The sequence below is a fragment of the Notamacropus eugenii genome, chromosome 5 (assembly GCF_028372415.1).
Source record: "Notamacropus eugenii isolate mMacEug1 chromosome 5, mMacEug1.pri_v2, whole genome shotgun sequence".
Taxonomy (NCBI): domain Eukaryota; kingdom Metazoa; phylum Chordata; class Mammalia; order Diprotodontia; family Macropodidae; genus Notamacropus; species Notamacropus eugenii.
Window position 1 is genome coordinate 405108100 of NC_092876.1, and position 24048 is coordinate 405132147.

Genomic DNA, 24048 nt, shown 5'->3' on the forward strand with positions numbered 1-24048 from the left:
GTGCCCCAAATTACCCTCTTTCCTGATTCAGTAAAACCAATTTGTGCCTAATCATCGTTCAGAAGACTGAGCTACAATTCCTGCAAATTCAATTACCAGGAGCATGGATTGCAACCACAACGCTCTAAAAAAAATCAAACAAAACAACAAAACACTTTCATGCTTTAACAACAAATCTTAGTTTTATGAAGTCAAAACTTAAGATTTCTCACCTAGACTCAAAGATAGCCCAAGAATTAACCCTACACTGACATCCATAAAGGCTCTGATGAAATCCGCAGGGTAAAGTCATTCATTCAATTCAATTCGATAAACATTTCTGGAATCCCTACACTGTGTTAGTCACTAGGGAAGAGATAAAATTTCAATGAGGCAAGATCTTTTCTCCTGAGGATATTTTAAGTGAAAGACTTTTTGTACAAATTATCTAAATAATTTTTTTTATGCAGGCTCTGAAAATACTAAAGCAATCCCTCTCTTGGAACTTCCTTAGCACTTAGCACCTCTCTTGTTTCCTGTTCACATTTTATTTTTTTTTATGCTATATCTTATTTCCCCTACTAGAATATAAAGTTTATGAGGGAGAATTCTCTGTCCCCAGAATGCCTTGCAAATATTAGGTATACAAAGGATATAGGTCATTTGATGAACGGAATAATTGATTTCTAACATGGCTTTGGTTACTGTTAAGGGTCTTTGGATTACCCTATTTTATTTATAGGTATGATTAAAAATAATAAAAGTATAAATAAAAGCAAAAGAAACCATAAAAGTAGAAATTAAAAACAATAAAAACATGAATATTAGTAGCAATACCTTGAAGGTTAGAACAAAACAATGTTTGGAGGCTCAGGATTGCTTTTGTCTGACTTTTGAACAACTAACCAAAAACATTATCCTATAATAAAACATGTATTTCAAAATATATTTTTAGTATTTTCTACATACCTAAAAAAAGAAGGAGACATCCACATTTACACTAAAGGAAAAAAAAAACTTTCCCAAAAAGAAATGGAGACTTTCCCACAGGAATTAATGGGAAATTTATTTCTTAATATTAATAATGTAGATGTTATTCTAGAGTAAAGTTAGACAATAACAGGCTTTATTCTAGAAAGATTCTATTTATTCATAACCTGTGGTTCATCGAGTGAGCTCTGTACTCACATGGACTGATATTGTCCAATATTGGAGGGTTTTCCTATCTCACCCTCCAAGGATCATTATGCCCCTTCCCCCAAGAATTTGCTCTGGGAAAATCTCAGAACATGTGTTGTTAATACACCTCTACAAATATAGGTAATAGCGTCTTCATCTTCCAACAAGCATTCAAGATGGCAATGGAAATAGTGGGTGCAAAGCAACTCTTACCCCACCAAATAATGTACAAAACCCTATAAACAAATACGAAAAGTATCAAGGGCCTAGAATTATTCATAAACAAGCAGCACAAGTCTTCCTGTGTCATGATTCCTACTTTCTACTAAGTGAGGTTCTAAAATCCTCTAAATTCAGGACCTCCCCTGGATTTGTACTCCCCTCAGAAGGAAACTGAATTTGAGGTAGCCATTGGAGATATTCCTGGACCTTCTGGTAATTCCCTTTTTCCTCTAGGATGAATTTAGAAGCTCCTCCCACCCCCAGTTATAGCACCACTGTAGTTTGGAGGAGATCTATACTTGGATTTGCTAGGAAGGTCACACATCAACCTTCTGGTGAGTTCCTCATTAAACCCAAATTGACCCTCTAAGGGCAAGGACAATATATTTGGGACTGATAAGTAACTTCCCTTCCCCCCACCCCAATCTCTCCAGGCACCAGTCATATAACTCATTACAAAAGTAGAGCAAAGTCCAAGTGCCTTGCTCCTCCACTGGCTTTCATCCCTTGTTGCTTCTCCTACTAGTATTGGGGCCATGTGGAAAATCTTCTCTTTGATAGGAATACTGCCCAATAAATTTTTTTGTCTTTCAATAGAAGGTCAAATCCACAGACTTGGAGTTCCTACAAGGAAATTTCCCTTCTTTGACTTCAAAGATCACATTCCAGCAAAATCCTGCCTAGGAAATTCCCAGTCCCATCCCCTCGGAGGACTTCGGAACTGGTTGTTTCTCCAGGACTTTATTCAGGAATCCTACTCAGACCCTGAGGGCATGCAGCACAAGTAGGCCTCTGCTGTATGAAAATAATTAAAAGCTCTTGGGTTAGGGGCACCCCTACCTCACCTTCTCTCTGAGGAGCTCTCTGTTAAAAAGGCAAAAGACAAGTAAAAGGAGCAAAAAATGAAACAAACAAACAAAAAGGCCACGAGTCTCTCAGCTCCCTTTAATAGGCCAACACAAAGGGCTGGCTACAAGAGTTCATCCTCTCAAGAGTCTGAGTCAATCAGATGATCTGGGGCAGAGAAGAGTCACTCACAGTAACTTTTACCTTTTCTCTGAGCTGCCAATGGGCATGCCTAAATCTGTAGGGAGAGGTAATCAAAATTCCAGGACAAAAAAAACTGTAAACTCAGTAAGCTGATAACGGGTATCCCTTGATGAAGTTTCTATGTTCTTCCCCCAATTAAACATCTGCAGCCCATCTTAGCAAATTAAATCATGTCTATGAATGCATAGGACTAACTCACAGTATTCTTAGACATTCTCAAAACCAAATGAACACTTTTAGGAGAGGGAGGGGAATCCAGACATCTCATAGTTGGATGAGCCCAGAGCTTACATTCACATCAGACACTCTGGTACAAAAATCTTCAGGCACAGGCCTGCATTTCTGCTTATAGGAGTTTGACCCTCCAAATCTCCCCCAAATAATTAAAAAAGAAAAAAAGGAAAACAAACAGTAGTGGGGAAAAAATACTGGAGATATAGGAAAGAAAATCAAACTTCTCTCCCCTAGAGGAGAAGCAGTATGGTGAGATCTCAAGATTGTACTATAACTGTACAATCTTGCCAGGCTTCTCCTGAGCTAAGACAATTCATTCCCCATTAAGGTCACCATTCTAGATAGGCTGAAAAATTCAAACACTCAGACAAACCAAATCTATCCTAGCTCAGTGGGACCTCCATGATGAACACATCTGCTTGAACACATCTTGGACAAGTCACTTAGATTCTTTTTAACTGAAATTCACAGTTGGCAAGGGGTCTTCTTTTAGTTTTTACAGAAGAGGAAACTGTGGACCAGTCATTTGTCAAAGGTCACTCAGCTGGCTGCAATGCAAGTCTCTTGACTCTCAGAATCAACGCTTTTTCTGCTCTAGTACATTGCCTTCCACCTCTGTCTCTTTCCCTCAAAAGTGAAGATAATGATGTAATAATATGTAATTCTCCTTTCTTTTCAGAGCTGGCAGGAGATTTAATTATATAATGCTTTCAAAATATTTTGAACTTTCTTGAAAAAATTGCTTTCTAACATACATTGGAATTATTTCATGTGTCATCTATTTCTTTCTATTAGATTGTAAATTCTTTGTTGACACATATAGAACCTGGCTCATTTCTAGGTACAATATTGTTCAATATGTTATAGTATAGTACTTTTAACTTTTCAAAAAAAAGTCTTGGTCTTTATTTCATTTTATCCTCTAAGCAATTCTCTGAAGGCAGTGAGAACAGATGAGGAAACTGAGGTTCAGTTGAGTTAATTGACTTGACTAAAGTTAAAGAGCTTTTCAGCCACAGATCCATGAGAACTTGGGAGATGTTTCTTTAACCTGCCAAGTCAGGAAAAGTCAAGTTTAGGGAGGCTTTCTATGTTTACACTCAGAGGCATTAAATTTCCAATTAAGTCCTGGGACTTTCTGTGGTAACAAAAAAGAAAAAAAAATTGGAGACACAGTGAACCCTCTTTGATTGGTGAATGGCTAAACAAATCGTGCTATATGAGTGTTGTTGTTGGGTTTGTCCTTCACTTTTGAAGAGAACCAAACTTTGTTTGGAGTGAAGGAGGGCTGTACAAGGTCATCAACCTCACTTTCTTCTCCTGAGCCATATGGGTTCTGTGACCAGATATTCTTCCAGATGACTGGAGATGGCTCAGGATGTAATATATGAGTTGTAACAGAATATTATTACACCATAGTGTACTATGTTTAGCCTAGCTCCAATCATGTTTCAAATTTTACTCTGGCCATCTTGGTCTTTGGCATGAAAAGACAAAAGACATTCATATATCACTCCTCTTCTCCAATCCCTGACTGCCCACCACTCTCCACATTTTCTTCTATAAAGCATCATAAAATCAATATTGCCACTGCTGTGGGAGAAAAAGTCTTAATCAACTCCCCAGTGGCTTCACTCACCATCCCTATGACTTTTTAAATCAAAATACCCATCTCAGTTCATCACTAGAGAGCAATTGTCACTGTTAGAATGAAGGTTCTTGTCTCATTTTTGTATTTATATTCCCAGGGCTTAGCATGATGCTTGGTGTGTAAAAATGGCATAAAAATATTTTTTTAAATATTCATTCATTTACCATAAGAATATAAGAAATTTGGAGAAATACAGGAAGACATATGAACATTTGAAGACATATGAAGTTCATAAGTTTTAATAAACATAATGAGGAGAATTCCATCCACAAGAAATAAAAAATATATATATGAAAACAACTTAATTGAGGTTTTTGTTATTGTTGTTGTTGTAAGTTGGTGGCATGGGGTGGGAAATAGGGAAATAGTGTTGTAAAACCAAAAGGCATGAAAGAAACTTTTAAAAATGGTAATAATTGATTATTAGTGGAAAATAAATACTGAGTGAGCCTCAACACAGGAAAAGAATGTGTTACCAGACTATTAAGACTGATCCTCTTGATTGGGTATTGACATGTCAATTTCAAGAGGGAAAAACCTGCGATTACAGTTACCTCAATCACCTTGCTGCCAAAAAAAACTTATAAAAGAACATAGCTGAGTATACATGCTCTTTGATATATTACCATCATTGTACTGTATATTATTGTTCACTGAATTTTAGATAAATGAATGATGAAATCTATTCTACTAACTGGCAAAAAAAAAACATTAACCATGAACTCATGGAAATATCAAACAAAGAATCTTTGTATCCTTAGAAAAGGGAAGTAAGTTTTTTTTGGTGGGGGTAAAGGTATGTATGGGTCCAACTCTCTTTGTTGGAGTGGAATACTTGAAGGAAAAAACTGTTTTACCTATGATCCCTGAATTTTTATTTTCATGAAGCAGGCAGCAGAAATACTCACCTTTCATAGGATTTAACAGCTTGTTCCACTTTGTGCCTATAGGTCTTGAGGTTGATGGCATGAGGGTTAATTAAGACCGTTTGCCTTGTGTTACTGTCCACTTGTTTCAAAGTAAAAAACTACAATACCAAGAAAAAAAGAGCAAAACATTACTTGGATGATGAACACGCGTATTTTTCAAGCACAATGACTTGCAAATATAGGTGCTTAATGTATTTCCATTAAATGGAAAGGTAGGAGAAATTTGTCTTTGGGATCTCCACTGTACGTACTTCTTGCTTCCTCCATACTGACCCCCAGAACTGTACTAAAAAATTAATACTTGTTTGAGAATAGGCATTTTTTTCTTTAAAAAAAGCTATTTAGAAAAAACAGCTAGGTGGTTCCGTTGATAGAGTGCTGGACCTGGCATTGAGAAGACTCATCTTCCTGAGTTCAAATCTGGTCTCAGACAATTACTAACTGTGTGACCCTGAGTAATTCATTCAACTCTGTTTATCTCAGTTTCCACATCTGTAAAATGAGCTGGAGAAGGGAATAGCAAACTACTCTAGTGTCTTTGCCAAGGAAACCCTAAATGGGGTCATGAAGAGTCAGGCAACATCAAAAAACACTGAGCAACAAATATTTATTTCAAACTTTTAAATTTGTTTTTCATACAGACCTAATAATTCTATATTCTACTAATCTTTAAGTATATATGAAGAAAGAACAAGGCTAACTGTAATTGTTTTAAAAGTTTTTGATTATGTATAATGAGCATCTATTAGAAAAAAAACTTTGTGACTCAGAGAAAATCATTTAAATTCTCTGGACCTCATTTCCCTGAAGAATCTCTGGGGTCTCTTTTGGTTTTTAAAGTCTGTTATTCTATGAAATCTGATTTCATGTAATGTTCACCCATTGATCATAGTTCTGCTGCTGGACTAACAGCACACAACACATCTCCTTCCTCAGTCCTTTAAGTGACTGAAAATAGCTATTACGTCTCCTCCCAGTTTTCTACTCTCTAGGCTTTATATCAGCATTTCCCAAGAGCTTTCCTAAGATGATGTAATTTCCAAAGTCCACATTGTCCAGGTTCATCTGCTTCTGGATATGCACTGTAGTGGCAGATTAAGATCCTCTGTGTCCCCTATACAGAAAGTTTTGGGAACCTTTCCTCTTCATTTATACCATGAAACAGTCACCAATCCCAATATAGGTAACTTGGTTTTGTGGAAATGGCACTGAATTTAGAGTTAGGAGAGATTTGAGGTCAAGTCCTGGCTTTATGGAGATGTGATCACTTAACCTCTCTGAGTCTCAGTTTCCTCGTTTGTAAATCCCAGTAATAATAGTTGCACTATTTCCCTTCAAGAGGAAAGATTTTTTTATAAATGTGAAATCATTATAGAAATATGAGTTGCTTTTAGTGATACAGAGAAGTGGAAAGTGGGGTAGCAATATTTAACATTTACATTGTCTTTAAATTTACAAAGTGAAATATACATATAATCACATCTACTCTATGGATGATACCATACAGGTATTATCACTCCCATTTTACAGAAGAAAAAAGTGAGATTTAGGGAAGTTACGTGAGTTACTAGTAAGAAACAGAGGCAGTATTTCAACCCACATCTCTCTTTTCTAAGTCACTTTCTACTACAACATGCTGCCTCTTACCGAGAGCTAATTCTTAAAAACAACAGTAAAAATTCACCACCACCACCCCCAAACCAAGAAGCACACTGCTAGAAATTCTCAAAAGAAAATTATTTTCAAAAAAGAATTTCATTTAAAGAGATGAAGAGTTTGGGTAGAGTGAAAAACTGAATGAAAAGAAACTGAGCCAAAAATGTGAAAAAAATGCTAATAGAAAGATTGCCAACAAAATGAGAATTTTCTCAAGGAACAATAAAATGAATAATAAATACATTGAATAAATTATGGGAAAAAGTGAAAGGAATAAAAATATGAGATTAAAGAACTGAGCACAACCAAGAAATCAAGGTCAATATGTTGATAAATCTCAACAGCCTAAACATATTTCTGAAAAAAATTAAGCGTACTTAATTGGAAAACAATTACTTCATTAAAAAACTAAATGTATGATGAAAACAACAGAAGGGAGCAAAAGAAAAATGTTCCCAGAAAATGACACATCTGAAATAAATTGGATTCAAGTAAATGAAAATGAAAATAGAAGAGAGGGTAAAGAAAAAAATTATAGAATTATTGGGCTACCCAAAAGCTGCATGGAAGAAAGAAATTTATTATTTCAGTAATTCATACAGAAATGTTTAGAAATGATCATAGATGAACAGAATTCATAGGCTATCAATAGGAATGAATTCCCAAATTCAACTCATATGGAAAAATCATTGTCAAGCTTCAAAGACAATAGCAAACCAATTTTACAAGCAGCCAAGAAGAAAAAGCATCAAAATGAAAAACAATTTGATTTGCACAAGATTTTTCTATAAAAATGAGAAAAGAGAAAAAGAAACTGGATGAAGTACCAAAAACTAACTTTGTTACCCCCATCCACTTTTGTCCCTCCCAATGAAACCCTAGTGTTTTTTTAAGACTGCATTTAAATTGGAGCTCATCTCATACTCTCTTAACCATGTTGAAAACATGGAACTCTAGCTCCTTCAGAAGTTACCGAAACTGTAACCACCCACCCTCTCCAGTACTGAGCAGACCCTGTCAAGTTCCCAAACACTGTGCTGAGAAGCAGAGTAAGCTTTGTCCTCACCTCCTCACTGATATTTCTAAATCTCCTCCAATCCATTATCACACTCAAAAACTTCTTTGAAGTTCACTAACCAGGCATATTACTTTATCACGATACTGGGGGCAATTATCTGCCAGGACTCAGGTCATTTCCCCTCCTTTCTCAAGGAGATTAATAGTCTTCCTCTGCATTCCAACTCCTGCCTTGTTACTAGGGGTTTTAATACATGCTCATGTTTCTTCACTCTGGTTTCTCAAAGCATCTACCTTAATTTAGCTCTCATAACCTACATTTTCACTTCACCTCAGACAAATACAGGAATGATCAGATTCTTTATTTTATTATCATCTACAAAAACTCTGTTCCCATAATGCAAAACTCAGAGTTTCCTTTCTCAGACCACCTCTAATTCTTTCATATCTCCACCTAAATCAGTTCTCCTCCTTGCTACAACTTCCATTTTCCTCTGCTGTTCTAGGCCTGGGTGGGGAAGCAGCCTCAAGGCCATACATGGCCCTCTAGGTCCTCAAGTGCCACCCTTTGACTCAATCCAGACTTCATAGAACAAATCATAAAAGGATTTGTTCTGTAAAACTTGGACTCAGTCAAAAGGCTGCACCCACGTGGCCTCAAGGCCGCCAGTTCCCCACCCCTATAATCTACTCTATCACCTCTACTCTGGACTCATTTTTCTTCCATCTTTATTGTTCAGTTGTGTCAAACTTTTTGTGACTCCATGGGCCATGTTTTCTATGGAATTTTCTTCACAAAGATACTGGGTATACATCTATTATTTCTATTAAACACTCTGACATTAACAAGCTTGTCAATATTTGCCTTGAAATCTGGAAATGAAAAATGCTTTAAAGTCTAGACCAAAGTTATCACACACCATATGTGGCCCACAACACTCCCAAGTGAGAGCAGAAACAGATTAAATTGTAATTAGGAAAGGTTTAACAAAATAAATGAAAATACAATAGAACATAGATAATGTTAAGATGTGTTTTTTTATAAATCACTATGCTGCCAGGAGGGATTATGACGTTCATTTTAATAGTCTTGTTTTTTTCTGAGTTTGACATTGCACTAGACATAGCATTGCCAATACAGAGGACACTAGAACTATTCCTGTTCATTTCTATTAATATAGCTTGACTATTCCATTTTTTGGGGGGGTCCATCTCACTACAGGCTTATGTTGAACTTGTGATGAACTAAATCCTCCCAGATCCTTTCATATGAAATATTAATAAAACAGATCTCTTCCATCTAATCTAGGCAATTTTAAAATTAATCTAGATGCAGGACTTCTCACATATCCCAGTGAGATTTCTTTTCACTATATTGACCTAGACTTGCCCAGCCTGTTGAGATATCTTTGGATCTTAATTTTCATTTAAAAGTCTGAAAAAACCTTAGTCTAAAAGATCAACTTTGAGATTTCAGGCAATATCCTGTATTTTTGCAGGGCCATCAGGATTTTCCTAGCATCCCTGAAATCACACCATGGAAACAGCTGTCTATTTTATCTGAATCTAAGGTCATTCATTCACACATGCACACATTCCTTCAACTACCATTTATCAAGAGACTACCATGTGCAAGACACTATCCTAGGCACTAAAGATACAAAAAAATAAATAAATATAAAAAGTTCCCACCCTCAAAAAGCTTAAACTCTAGCAATCAACTGTGTTTCAAGTGATTGGTGGTATGCCTCAGACTCAGAAAGCCCTGTCAGGGTTTCTTACCCTCTAGTGTAAGTAAGGATACTTCACTTTGTCAACAGCTAGAAGAGCCTTGAAGCTACTGCTACCGCTGCTGCTGCTGGTGTTGCCGATTAATGGATGGGGAAAAACATCATGAGCTTGAAATACTAATCTTTGGGCTGAGGAATTGGTCCATATTTTTGCACACATACCAATGATGGAAGAGCAAAGAAGCATTCACCAATTCCAAGTTGTAGCCTTTTGCCAAGAAATCAGTCTATAATAGTGTGGGAAGGGGGTTATGGATGAGAAATGAAAAAGGAAAATAACCAAGAAAAGGTTCAGGAAACGTCCTAAGGACTACACTTTTTCTTGTTGCTTTTCGTTGTTCTCTGGCACTTGGCTGATTATTTATATAAATATCTCTAAATATTCATCTGCATGAACCAGGTTGAAGAGGAGACACCCATGTAATTCAGGCTCTTTTACAGTTGGGAAAACTGACACTCATAAAAGTCAAGTGACTTGCCCATGAACATGCAGTTACTTGAGAATGTGTCAAAGATGGGATTCAAAGTCAAGTCTTTCTAACTTCAAATCCGGCACTCCCTCCACAATGCCAGTCTTGTCCCAATTTCAGCCTTAACTAATCACTCAAGCTCTCCTCTCTCCACTTCACTACAAATATCCAGAGTTGGATCTTACATTACCATACCAAACACACTTGATTATCAGCAACAAAGCAACATATTGATGCTCCTTATTAAACAGCCAGGAAATCTGTGGACACAATAACAGCTGCAGGCAGCTGCCTGCCCCAGTCACCTTCTAACAGCTGTCCACCTTTCAGCTTGGGTGACACTAGAATCTAACATTGTCTTCAAGCCAGCGTCCAGTACAGCTGAGCTTGAGCTAGAAAGCCCACATGCTTTCTAATGCATCCAGTAAATTTCTCATGGAGGCTTAGTGTGGATATGAGAGACCAGCCAGTCTCTTCTTTGAGACCTACTGCGGGTTCTCAGAGGCTGATACACTCTAGCTGAATGTCATAGAGCTGATATGGACCTTGGAAGTCATTTAGCCCAACCTGCTCATTTTACTGATAAGGAGAACAAGGGCCAGAAACACCTGCTGGTTTTCATATTTCAACTTGTCCCTTGGCTTCTCTTCCCTTGGATCGCGTTCCTAAGATCACATAGTGGGGGAAAGGGGGCAGTTTCAAACTGGTCCTTCTGACTTGACAGCCATGGGCCTTTCCAAAGTTAAGTTATGCTCCCTCCCCAACTTTGCTACCAGGGCCATGTCATTTTTCCTTTGGATTACTCCTTAGTCCTCTTTTGGACAATAACTCTGCTTTCAGGCTACTTCTCTGGGAAGAAAGTTGTTATTCCTTCCATCTCCCTTGTATGATCTGTGAAAGGAAAGGAATAGGAAAAAGGTTTCCAAGCAGACAATCATGTCATGGCTTGGTTGGAGCCAAGCTCACTGGTCTGTGGTTGCTGCTGCAGTTTGGTGAGTGGGAGAAGGTATCACAAAACCAAAACCATGGTCTTTAGTTAGGAAATAAATCCACAGTGGCACAGAAGGGGCTGTGGATATACATGCCAAGGAAGGGAACAGACCCAAAACATTCACTAGTTCCAGGAACTAGTGATGGTGATTTGCCAAGAAATCAGCTTGTTGTCACTGTTTGTCTTTCCTTTTCGAAGTGGACCAATGACATCATGGGATGATGTCTTGATTTGTGGATAAATTGAATTCAGGTGAAGCAGAGTTGCATAAAGTTGCCAGCCTCACTCTCTTTTCCAGAGTCATTAAAGTCAGGATGACTGGTAGTAGCCCAGGATGCAGTGGATGATGACTGGTGTCATTCACATCTGACCAAGGTCTGAGAGCTTGGCAGCACCTTCTTCAGCTGCCTTAATAGCCATTGGAACAAACTATTCTCACCCACCCATTCTTCCAGGGGGAAGTCCTCATTTGCTTAGGGTAGATATGCCTCTAACTCACTGCTGGGTTTGAGGCCCACCAGTTTCCCTTAACTTGGTTTAGCCTGTCTGCCAATATGGTTTTACTTGGGTGTGGCTGCTGGGCATGCTACATTTCCTTGGAGCCACAGGTTGGGTGAAAGGTGGATGAAAAGTGGACCAAAGGTGAATGAGCACCCTGAAAGGCTTTGACAAGCCATCACACCAAAGGTGCTAGTCCTCTCTGAACACTCCATAACCCAAAGAGAAGAGACCACAGGTGAGATCAGAGAAAGTATTAGACTAGAACAGGGGTGGGGAACTTGTGGCCTTCTAGGTCCTTGGGTGCAGCCTTTTGACTGAGTCCAAGCTTCACAGACAAATTCTTTCATGAAGGGGATTTGTTCTGTGAAGTTTGGATTTAGTCTAAGGGCCATACTTGAGGATCTAGAGGGTCACATGTGACCTTGAGGCTACAGATTCCCCTGGATTAGAAGTTTCCACTCATCAGCCATCAGATGAGCATCCAGGACAAACTCACCAGACCTGGGAGGGTTTATGAGACAATAAATATCCAAGAGACTTTTTATGGTGCATTGAAAACTTTTTTCTAGCCCACTCAGTTTACATAGTTCTCACTTGACTTATACTAGTGAGCACCTGCTGGTGGGGATACCACTTGAACATTCATAAGAGAGATACCAAAATACTATGCTTGAAGTGTGTTGTCAGCTCACATTAAAGCATATTTCATATACTGTCCTTTAAATCAATGGGCATAGGAAGCTCAGCTAACAAGAGAAAGCAAAGACAGAGAGGCAGGTCGATGCAAACCAGGTTTATTGAATCATAGATTTGGAGCTAGAAGGGGCCTTTGTGGTCAATAAACCCATCTTTCTCACGTTACAAATGAAGAAATTGGACCCCAGGGAAGTTAAGTGATTGAATACAGTCACATAGCTACTAAATTTCGGTGATGGGATTCAAAGTCAGGTGTTTCTGACTACAAGTGTAGCATCCTGTCCACTGCACCAAAGAGCTTATCTCTGTGGTATAGGTCACTGGACAACATTAGGGCCATCCTGCTGCTTGCTAGAATACAAAACCACAGAGTATCACAGCTGGAAGAGATCGTCGAATGTCAGAGCCAGAAAGAACTTTAAAACATAGAATGTTAGAGCAGGAAATGACTAAAACATACAATATTAGAAACTTTGGAGGGTGTCTAGATTAACCCCTCTCATTTTTCAGAAAAGGAAATATGTGGTAGGACCAGCTTTTAAGCCAAAGTGCCGGGTCCTCTAGATAATACTGATCCCTTTCTCTCCTCTGTTGTCTCTTATTTTTCTTTCATTCATTTACAGAGCAAACATTTGCTAAGCGCTACAACGTACTAGCTATGTGACACAGTGGCTACAGTGTCCAGCCTAAAGTAAGGAAAACCTGAGTTTACATCTGGCCTCAGATACTTACTAACTGTGTGACCCTGGGCAAGTCACTTAACCCTGTTTGCTGCAGTTTCCTCATTTATAAAACGAGCTGGAAAAGGAAATGGTAAACCCCTCCAGCATCTTTATCAAGAAAACCTCAAATAAAGTTACAAAGAATCAGACATGACTAGATAACAAATTAGGAGCAGCTAGGTGGCACAGAGATTAGAGAACCAGCCCTGTGGGCAGAAGGATGGACCTGAGTTCAAATATGGCTTCAGACATATGACACTTATTAGCTGTGTGACCTTGGGAAAGTGTCTTCAGCCAGATTTGAAATCAGGTCTTCCAAAATCCGGTTCCAGCAATCCATCCACAGAACTATCTAGCTGCTTCCTAAATTAACAGGTAAAAGGGATTAATACTAAAAAACGATGCCAAAGTGTCACAGAGAAAAGAGTCATCAAAAGGGTTTCACAATATCCCAAACATAATCCAGACTACTCTCTTCCAGACTACTTTACCACTCAAAGACTGCATTTGCTTGAAAAATAGATGACAGACCAGCTTTATGGGCTGTCTAACCAACTTCATGTCATAACCTGGACAACAGTCATTCTTCATCCACTCAGTTTTTCCAGTGTAGATAGTTAGGTCAAACTCTTTTGAACGATTATAGCTCCACAGTGCTCTGGAGCTTGATGCAATCGGCACCCTGTTGTCCACATAAGCTCACTATCACCGTTCAGACTCTCTCCAAATATGTTACTTGAGAGCAAAATGTTTCATTTTTGTCCTCATATTATTAGTGCTTACCCCAGTGCTTGAGTAAGCATTTAGTAGGCACTGAGTAGGCATTTAGTAAATGCTTATGCTTGACTCTACCCTGGTCAGCTTCCATCCCAATGGCAAACTTCTCTAGTTAACCTTACTCTGTGGTTATGAAACATATGAATGTTTCAGGGCACAGAAAATTATGTAAAGAGTCATATGATAGGTACAAGTAGACTGCAGCATATTATCAAAGAAAAAAGTCATTAGACAAATGGCATGAAAGATATTAAAGAGATGTATGACTGGGAAATTGACTGGCTATATTTTGAGTGAGAGATAACTGGAGAACATAGTGTCTTACACATGATAGGTCCTTAATAAATACATATTGAATTGGATTGGATTGTGTTCCATTAATACCAATTAAGTATCAAGACATATAGAGGAAGGTCCCTACTAGACTGAAGGACAAATGTTCTTTCCATATTACCTGTTGACCCTTAGGGATATTCACATGCTTTTGGATTTGTTTGTTACCACAGAAAACTCAAAAAAAGTTTATAACCTAAATATTTGAATTGAGGTCCTATGTAGACACAGTGCTAATTAACTGCCAGTGTTGCTACAATAATAAAATATTATCTCTTTATTTTAAAAATTCTATGAATCATCCTCTTCACTAATATGCCATGACTTTCTCCCCAATTATTACAGATTAATGAGATTTTGTTCTAGCATGAGAGTTGTAGCCTCTTTTCTCAAATAAGATAACATAAATGGTGCTTTTCAAACCTTAAAATGCTATATAAATGCTAGCTATTATCATTTTACCTACAGAAAAGGGTTCCTCTGAAAGGATGGGCAAATTGGAACCTTTAATTATAGATTCATCTAATAACCAAGATATGCTTTATTCTAAATGTGACTGGGTGATGAATTAATCTCTTTGAAAGAGCTCAGGTGAAATTGTCTGGTCACTTGGAAACCAAAAATGGCAGTTAGAATCCTGTAATGAAGAGTTGCCATGGTAACCTCTCTGCTCACTTATTTCATTTCCAAGGTGATAGATTTGATGAGAGTCCAGCCAAGACTGAAAACCCAACTAGCAATGTGTGTACTGAGGGAAAAAAAGAACCCATGCATAAGTCATGAATGAAACAATGAACTGGAAACAAAGCTGAATGCCACTTTGAAAGTCTACCTATCCAGCCAGATGCGGAAGAGTAAAACCTATGAATAAAACCCCATTCAGATTTAAGCCTTTCTGATTTCCATACTCCTTTCTTGGAAATATTAACATCAACTACAAAGAACTTAAATATCTCACAATGGTGATCAAAAGTAGATTAATCATTATTCAAAATTCTCCTTCCTTATCCTTCTTCTCTGGCTCTAAAAGAGCCAGAGAAATAGCAGATGTAAGGAAAAAATGATGTTAGTTTAGGCTGTTTCCCTTATACCTTCACTAAAGTCCTATGCAGATTCTCCACCCAGCAAGGACGGCCCTAACTTCTCAAGGGTGATGCCAAGGAAGCCCAGATTCTAGGAAGGTGGAAAGATTTCATGTATTTAGCAACTGATTTCATGGTCCTCATCTAAGAATGGACCTAGAGTGCCAAGAGATGAATTTGGGGGCCACAGGAGCTTATGAAGACTATCTCAACCAAGTCAAGGAAGATTTGCAATCTCCCTTGGTGGAGGAAGCATCACACTGATGGATCACTGATTCCTAAAGGCTTCTTGAGAAAAAGGATTGTTTCATTCTTTGTTTGTGTATGTCCATTACTGAGCATGTGCCTGATACAAGACAGATGCTTAATAAATGCTTTTTGATTGATTGTAGAACTGTCTTAAGCATTATTGTCAATGTTGTTCCTGTTAAAAGCGCAAGGTAAGTTTTCCAGCTCTCTCCCTCTCTCTCTGTCTCTGTCTGTCTGTCTGTCTCTCTCCCTCTCTGTCTCTGTCTCTGTCTCTGTCTCTCTCTCTCTCTCTCTCTCTCTCTGTCTTTGTCTCTCTCTCTCTCTCTCTCTCTCTCTCTCTCTCTCTGTTTCTCTCTCTGTCCCTCTCTCTGTCTCTCTCTGTCTCTGTCTGTCTGTCTGTCTCTCTCTCTCTTTCCCCATGTCACTTAACCTCCCCATACTCCACACAACTCCCTAATACTAAACTGGAGAACAGTTATGGATTTCTATTGGTGGGAATTTCCTCATTAAAAGCTTCCTCATTCCACTGAACTCCTAGGTCCAACTTTTCCCCTGTGGGAAAAAATTATTTCCCTAACTATTCTGGACAAGTGAGGAGTGCCAGCATATAAATACTATAATTAGATTCAAATTGCTTAGTATATGCTTGTATTAACCATCAATTTATTTAATATGTGTTAAAATATCAAATATTAATATAATGTTAATAATATTAAATAGCAAGAGAACATGTGGAAAACCTTTCAAAAGTCAATGTAGTACACATGAAGTAACCTGGATAGGTTTTGCTGTTAAAGATGAAAATTAAAATGCATACTCAGACATGAATGTGGGCAGCAATGATATAAATATTCTATCTATGAACAATTCTTTTCATACAGTTCTGCCCCAATGTCAGGGTCAGGGACGGATTATCTACTCACAAGAACCACTTAAAGTTTCCCTTAACCTTAAACACAAACCACTCCCACTTCATTTTACTTTGAGTTCTATCTTTGTTGTTTCTGTTTTAAAGTCACTTTTTAAAACTTTAAAAAATCTGATTGATGCTTTTGCATTTTATATCGTCTTAATTTTCAAACATATTCCTTCTCCATTCTGCCTTCAGAGAGAGACATCCCTCATATGAATAAAAAAGAAAGATGAAAAGGAAAGGAAATCTCAGCAGTTCCATAAAACTAACCAGCACATCAACACTGGCTGTCAGTCTATTCAGTGTTCCATATCCATCCTTTTCTACCCACCTCTGCAAAGAAGGGAGGGAGGAGCATTTGCTCATCTTAATGAAGTCACTTTTATGGGCATGTCTATGGAGAGGATATAGCAGATAAATTTTAGATGCCATTAAAGTCCACCGGTTTCACAGAAATGATACCAAATGTGTTTTCCTGCAAATAAAACTGCCAAAGAATCTTAATGAAATAACATGAGGGGCCCTCATAAGCCTTCCTAAAGGACACAAAATGGTTTTTCGTCTACCTCAAGTATTTTTGGGAAGAAGCCAAGCTCAGTGGATAAGTAAATAAATTCTTGCTTAGGGGCAATCATAATTTTTTTTTTTGGAGGTAAATAGGGCCATGCTACCACAGGGCCTGAGAAAGGAAGGGAGGCTCAGTTGGAATCAAAGAGGTTGAAGGTAGGGGACAATCTGCATGCTGAGACTTCAGTGTTAATCCATAGATAATCAATCTAGTGACTAGAAAGAGCAATATGTGGAGTCTAGAGCAAGGTTGAGAGTCCCAGAAGTTGAGTTCAAGTCCCCATTTTTGGATACATCATTTAGCCTCTTTGAGACTCATGTTCCTTCAATAGTAAAATGGGGGAGTTGGCTTAGATGATCTCTAAGGTTTTTTACACTCTACATCTATAACCTAAAATCTAGGATTCTCAGACATTTTAATCAGCATTATAAATATTCCTCCAAACACATTGTGCAGCAGACTACAGCATAATTTTACATATTTCTTCCAAATACATTCAGATTGAGAGGTTGTAAAGCAACATAGATGACAGCTTTTGACAATACCTACTATATTTGATTTCTTCTATGGTGTGCAAACCCTGATATGTTTTCAGTCTAATTCATTAGCTATAACAAAGTTAGAACAGATGAATAAATGCAAGTGCTTTTAAAAAAACAAAGCCGGCTAGCACTTTGAAGGACAAGATCAGAATTCAAAGTAGCCCAAGAAAATTAAGAATGAAGGATATAATAAGACTAAACCCAATCAACTAAGAGACATTTAGTAAGTACTTACTATGTGCCAGGCACTGTGCTAAGTGCTGGAATACAATGGGAAAAGTTCCTACTTTTTATTCTGATAGGGAAAATAATGTGAGCTGGCTGTTGTTCAGTCATTTCAGTCCTGTCCAACTCTTCCTGACCCCATTTGGGTTGGTTTTTGGGTTTTTTTTGGCAAAGATACTGGAGTAGTTTACCATTTGTTTTTCCAACTCATTTTACAGATGAGGAAACTGAGGCAAACTGGGTTAAGTGACCTGCCCAGGATCACACAGCTACTAAGTGTCTGAGGACAGATTTGAACTTGGGCAAATAAGTCTTCCTGACTTCTGACCTGACACGCTATCCACTGTGCCACCTACATATGAGCATAAATAAATATGTATGGTATACAAGAAGAGTAAAATACAAGGTAGTTTTGGAGCATTAGGCTTCAGCAGCAGAGGGGAACAGGAAAGGCTTCCTGCAGAAGGTGGCGTTTAAGCTGAGTCTTAAAGAAAGCCAGGGATTCTAAGGGACAGAAGGAAGACTATTCCAAGGATTGACGACAGCCCAGTGCAAAGGCATATGGATAAAAGATGGAGCATCATTCATGAAGAATAGCAAAAAATCCAGAATGGCCATACTGTAGAATGTAGGAGCATGGAGGAAAACAAGACATAAGAATATTGGAAAGATAGAAAAAAGATAGAAAGGGTCAGAAGTGAAGAGATTTAAATACCAAAGAGAACAGTTTATATTTGATCCTGGAGAGAAAGTGGCAGAGATCTACAGTTTAAGGATATCACTTTGGCAGCTGTATGGAAGATGGATTAGAGCACAAAAAAACCTTGAGGCTTAATTGGACTTACCAATTAAGAGGCTATTAGAAATAGTCCAGGCAAGAAGTAATGAAGGCTTAAACAAAGGTGGCAACTGCATGAGTGGAGTGAAGGTCAATTATACCAGAGATATTGTAGTGAAAGAAATGAGCTGATAACTGGTTACATAGGTGGCATAAAATCTGCCCTCAACAGCAATAAGGGCAGCTAGGTGGATACAGTGCTGGTCCTGAAAGCAGGAAGACTCATCTTCCTGACTTCAAATCTGGACTCAGATACTTTCTGGGTGACTCTGAGCAAGTCACTTAACCTAGTTTGCTTCTGTTTTCTTATCCATAAAATGAGCTGGGGAAAGCTGGAGAAAAAGTGGCACTGAGTATCATCCAGGTAATATTCACAGCACTGAGGGCAACTATGAATATGCCAGTGTAGTTCTGAATCACAAAGTATAACAGACTCTCCATATAGAAGGCAGACACCAAAAAGCCAAATCCCAACACCAGAAAGTCAAATCCGTCATAGTAACCAAAAAGTCAATACATGTTATCACTGCAGGGGGCAAAGCTGTTCTCAAGCCTTCCTCCCCTTACTGTGATCTTCCCACAAGCAAACGCTCATGAGCTTAGCTATGCCTGCCTGTGCCCTCTCTCTCCTCTATCTTAACTGCCCTCACTTCCTCTCAGTTCTGCTCCATCCTTCCTGTTCCACCCATTCAGCAAACTCCTCTCACTACATGTGACTTAGGCTTGTATGTGATTTAAGCAGGTCACATGAGCCTATTTATGAATGGGAAAGATCTTCCCATTTAAATTACCTTTACAGTTAGGAATCAAGAAGACTCATCTTAATGAGCTCAGATTTGGTCTTAAACACACTTACTAGCTGTGTGACCTTGGACAAGTCACTTAACCCTATTTGCCTCCAATGATGAAACTGAGGTAAAATGAGCTAGAGAAGGAAATTGCAAACCAGTTCAGTTTCTTTGCCAAGAAAACCCCAAAATGGGTTCACAAAAAGTTGATCACTACTGAAACAACTGAAACAACTGTGGGACGTTATTCAATTTGAGATGTCTAAGATACAGTTAATAATGGGGGAACTAGAGTTGAGGAGAGAGACTAGGCTGGATCTAGGCTTGATCAATCATCTACACAGAAATGATAATGGAAACCACGGGAGTTGATGAGAACATCTGGTGAGAGAATAGAGGGAGGAAAGAGAAGAGGTTCCAGGATAGAGTTATACCCACAGCTGGTAGTTGTGGCACAGATGAAGATCCAGGAAATGAGAGAAGTAGAAGGAAATCCGAGAGAGCTATTGCATGAAAAGTCATAGAGGATCCTAAGGAAGGTGGTCAACAGTGTCATATGCTGTGGATGAGGCAGGAAGAATAAGAACTGAGCAGAAAGCCATTAGATTTGGTGATTTAGAGATCTTTGGTGACTTTGGAAAGAACAATTTCAGTTGAAAGATGAGGTCAGAAGACAGTCTGCAGAGAATTTAAAAGAAAGTGAGAGGAGAAAAAGTAGAGGCACCAAGTATTGATGGCTTTTTTTTTCAAAGAGTTTAGTTGAAAAGATGAAGAGAGAAAAAGAACAGTAGCTAACAGGAATAGTAGCCTCTAGTGAGGGTTTTTAACGGTGGGGGAGATGGGCATATTTATAGTCAGGTAACCAATAATTAAGAAGAGTTTTGAAGATGAGCAAGAGAAAGACAGAGAGGGAGGAGAAAGAGAGAGAGAGAGAGAGAGAGAGAGAGAGAGAGAGAGAGAGAGAGAGAGAACTATTGGTGGAGACAATACACTAGAGGAAATGGAAGGGGATGGGATAAAGGGTACGTATGGAGGGGCTGGCTTTGATGAGGGAAAGGTCTACATCTTCATCAGAGATTAGAATAAAAGAGGAGATTGTGTACCATGATAGGGCAGAGGAATGTGAAACGGGGAGTAAGGAATAGGAGGGAGTTGGTTGAGAATGGTCTCTATTTCTTTTTTCATGAAGTATAAGCACAGTCCTCAGTTGGGAAGGTAGGGGAAGAGGGACACCTGGGAGGCCTACAGAGAGAGAAGGTCTGGAACAGCTACCATGGCAGAAACCCAAAGAGGAAAACAAAACACAGCCATAAAAACTGAACATGATCCAGCAATGCAGTAATGATGTCAAAAATAATACGAGCCACCATGAGGCAATCTCATTATGCTGGACCCAAGAAAACCCTCAACATTTTTCAAAGTCAGTGATATATCATGGGCACCATGACTATGAAATCTTAGAGAGGTGGCAAAAGACCCTCAGAGATAATTTTAAAATAGCAAAAACCCCAATACCTATGAAGTAAGTTTAGAAGAACTGGGAGATATAGGGGGGGCGTGTAATCTGATCATTGACGAGCCAACAAGGGTTGGTCTCAGACAGCTGTTCTCCCATCTTCATGAGCTCAATAGAAGAGGTAGGATTATCCTGAACCATCAAGTATTTTGATTTAAGACAAAGATTTAATTTTCCTATAGTCACTTCAAACATCTAAATGAGTTACTGAAGGAAACAGTTAAAATTAATTTAGAGATCTTTTTAAAAATCAAAGATTCTCATCTCTTTAGGGTGAGATAACCTTCAAGGGTCCTTTCCGATTCCATGATGCTATGCAGAAAATTTGCATCTATAATGAAATACCTGAATAACTCCATACTACCACCCACTGGTAAATAGACAAGAAGAGCCTGTATCACAAAGGCCCGTTTTACATCCCCCATAGATTTAAAAAACAAAAAGCTATATTCATTAGCAATCTATTTTTCAGCAGCTGCCATCATGAATAAACATTTTCTAATGATGTAACATGTATTTTATGTATAGAACACACACTAAGAAATTTAAATGGACTACACGATGTATGCAGTGAAATAGAAAAACTCCCCCCTGGAAGCAACACTATCAGGGCTGTAGTTTATGTAGTATAAGGCCTTGCCAAGAACAGTGTGAGTTTTACCGAATCATATACTTTAGTAACAACATGCTTGCCCAGAACTGGCACATATTTTGAGCGGTGTGGAATGGCCTCAGAGGATAAGGCATCCATTATGGTGAGTCGCTTAGCAACCAAGCCATGGATCTTCAACCAGGTTTCTGAAGACATATCTAGAGAACTAAGAACATAGATTTCTGTGAGGTGCAATGGAAAATTGTGGAGGGGGAGAAGAGAAAAAAATATAATTCAGATTCAAAAAAAGATGGCAAAACAGCCTGGTATACCATAGTGAAATTAAGATACTTACTCTTGACTTAGCACTCGATTCCTCACTTCTGATATTTTTTCATCTATTAAATTCATTTCTGTGGAGAAAGAGTTGTAGATGTACAATGGTATCTCATGTGTGGGTGTTATAACAAACTACATTAGTTACATTATTATTTCTCTGAGACTATTGGTGGCCAAGGACAAATGTTTTGTTTTGTTTTTAAAGTAATCTCAATGGTACATTTTAATGAGTTATAGTCCTCAGTCAATTTTGATTTGTAATTTTTATTTCTAAAGGCTAAGTAGGTACATCAAAAGTGTATTGCCTTGGTTTTGCTAACAATTCAGCAAACCCGCTGAGCTAATCCTGTAGTAGTCATAAAGACATAATAAAGACTCTCAGCTACTTTTGGATTTTATAATTCAAGGCTCCTAAATGAAATCACCAATCATTTTCTAATTCCTCCTACTCCTATTGCACCCACAATGGAGGAATGTAAGATCTCAACCAACAGACATTTTAAGAAAATGAAATAAAGAAATAACATCAGCCAAAACTATTTTAGCTGCTATATGGTGCCATGATGATACATCTCAAAATATTTTGTTATATTATGGTCCTTATTCATAGTATCATAGATTTAGAGCCATCAGAGACTTTAGAGACCATGCAGCTGAACCCCCAACTTGACACATGAAGGAACTGAGAGGATCAGAAAGGTTTGTGGAAGTTGTTCAAAATCATACAGGTATTTTTTTGTGATAGCACAAGTATAGTAAAAACATTACATATTCATTCAAAGGTCTCTCCAAATTCTGTTTGAAAATTGTTTAAAATTATGCCTCGGAATATGCTTGCATTTTTAGTTGAAAAGGGATATGCCCCCTTTTAAAGAAATTGGTCAATATCAGAAATCAAGGTGTAAAATTTCAGGTAAGTGGTTTATATGAAAATTCAATCATTCTATCTAGATTACTAGTAAATTCAAACTCTGCTTAGCAGTGATTAGAAAGTAGGGACTTTGAAATGACTCCATTAAGCTCTTGTTTAGAAACCTTCATGAACTCTGAGGTCCCTCTGGTTGAAGGGCAGAGCAAAGAGTTCCTCCCAAAGTCTCCATTTAAAGAGAAGACCTAGGTCAGTCATTCCTTCATTTTCCATCCACCTTCACTCCTTTGAACACCTCCCTTTTGTGCCCTACTCCATACCCCCTTTCTTTTTGTGAATAGTCTTCTCTTGTTAGATTATAAGCTCCTTGAAGGCAACAAATGTCTTTCTTTTGTGTGTCTGTACCCCCAGTGCTTACATATAGTAAGCACTTAATAAATGTTTACTGACTAACTGACTGAATAAATGGGAACCCCAATGAGAGAAGTATCAATATCTTTTTGTAATTCAGGGCCTCAAACATAGTAGACAATCAAATATTTCATTCATTCATTCAGAATAACAATTATATGGTTTCATTCTGTTGGGGAAGAATGCACTGTGCTACCATGAACTTTTGAAGGCAAAAAAAAAAAAAATTAGAGCAGAGGAATGTAGCAGGATAAACACACTACTATATAGCTGTGGTGTGTGGTCGTCCTTCATTGCCAAAGAAGACCACGCCATCAGAGAAATCATGACATGACTTGCACTTGACTTTGTTTTGAGTGAGGGAGGGCTGTGCAAGTCACCAGCCTCACTTCTCCTCCAGAGCCATCTGAATCCAGTGACCAGATATTCATTAGGATGACTGGAGATGAACCAGGATGAGGCAATTGGAGTTAAGTGACTTGCCCAAGGTCACACAGCTAGTGAGTGTCAAGTGTCTGAGGTGAGATTTGAACTCAGATCCTCCTGACTCCTGCACTGGTGCTCTATCCACTACCTAGCTGCCTCTAGCTGTGGTAGAGGAAAGCCATTGGCAGACAAGAACAACTGTTTGCAAGTGATTTTCCTAAAAAATTATTTGGAAGCTCCAAAGTACAGAAATCTTGCCCATACCCTTGAATAAAGCTTGGTTTCTGAGTGTAATAGATTTAAGAGTGAATTGAAAGTATTTTGTACATCCTGGAGAAATTAAAGTTACATTGGTGACAACTGGGCATTAGTGAATAAAGTGCCCAATTACAACTATATGTCTATAAAATCTTGCTCTAATTATATACTATTTTTAAACTTAATGATTAGTATTATTGGCTAATATATACAACTAGCTTTTTATTAATTTTTAA

The 24048-nt window shown here is 38.2% G+C and overlaps 1 protein-coding gene across 1 annotated transcript in view; it reads right to left on the reverse strand.

Moving 5' to 3' along the window:
• Positions 1-24048, reverse strand: part of VWA3B (von Willebrand factor A domain containing 3B) — a 214758-nt gene that overhangs the window by 48885 nt on the left and 141825 nt on the right. The window contains exons 20-22 of the mRNA XM_072614594.1: positions 21866-21923; positions 21580-21736; positions 5224-5342 (exon numbers count right to left, since the gene is read on the reverse strand). Of these exons, the coding sequence (XP_072470695.1) occupies positions 5224-5342; positions 21580-21736; positions 21866-21923 (334 nt within the window). The remainder of the gene's footprint in view (positions 1-5223; positions 5343-21579; positions 21737-21865; positions 21924-24048) is intronic.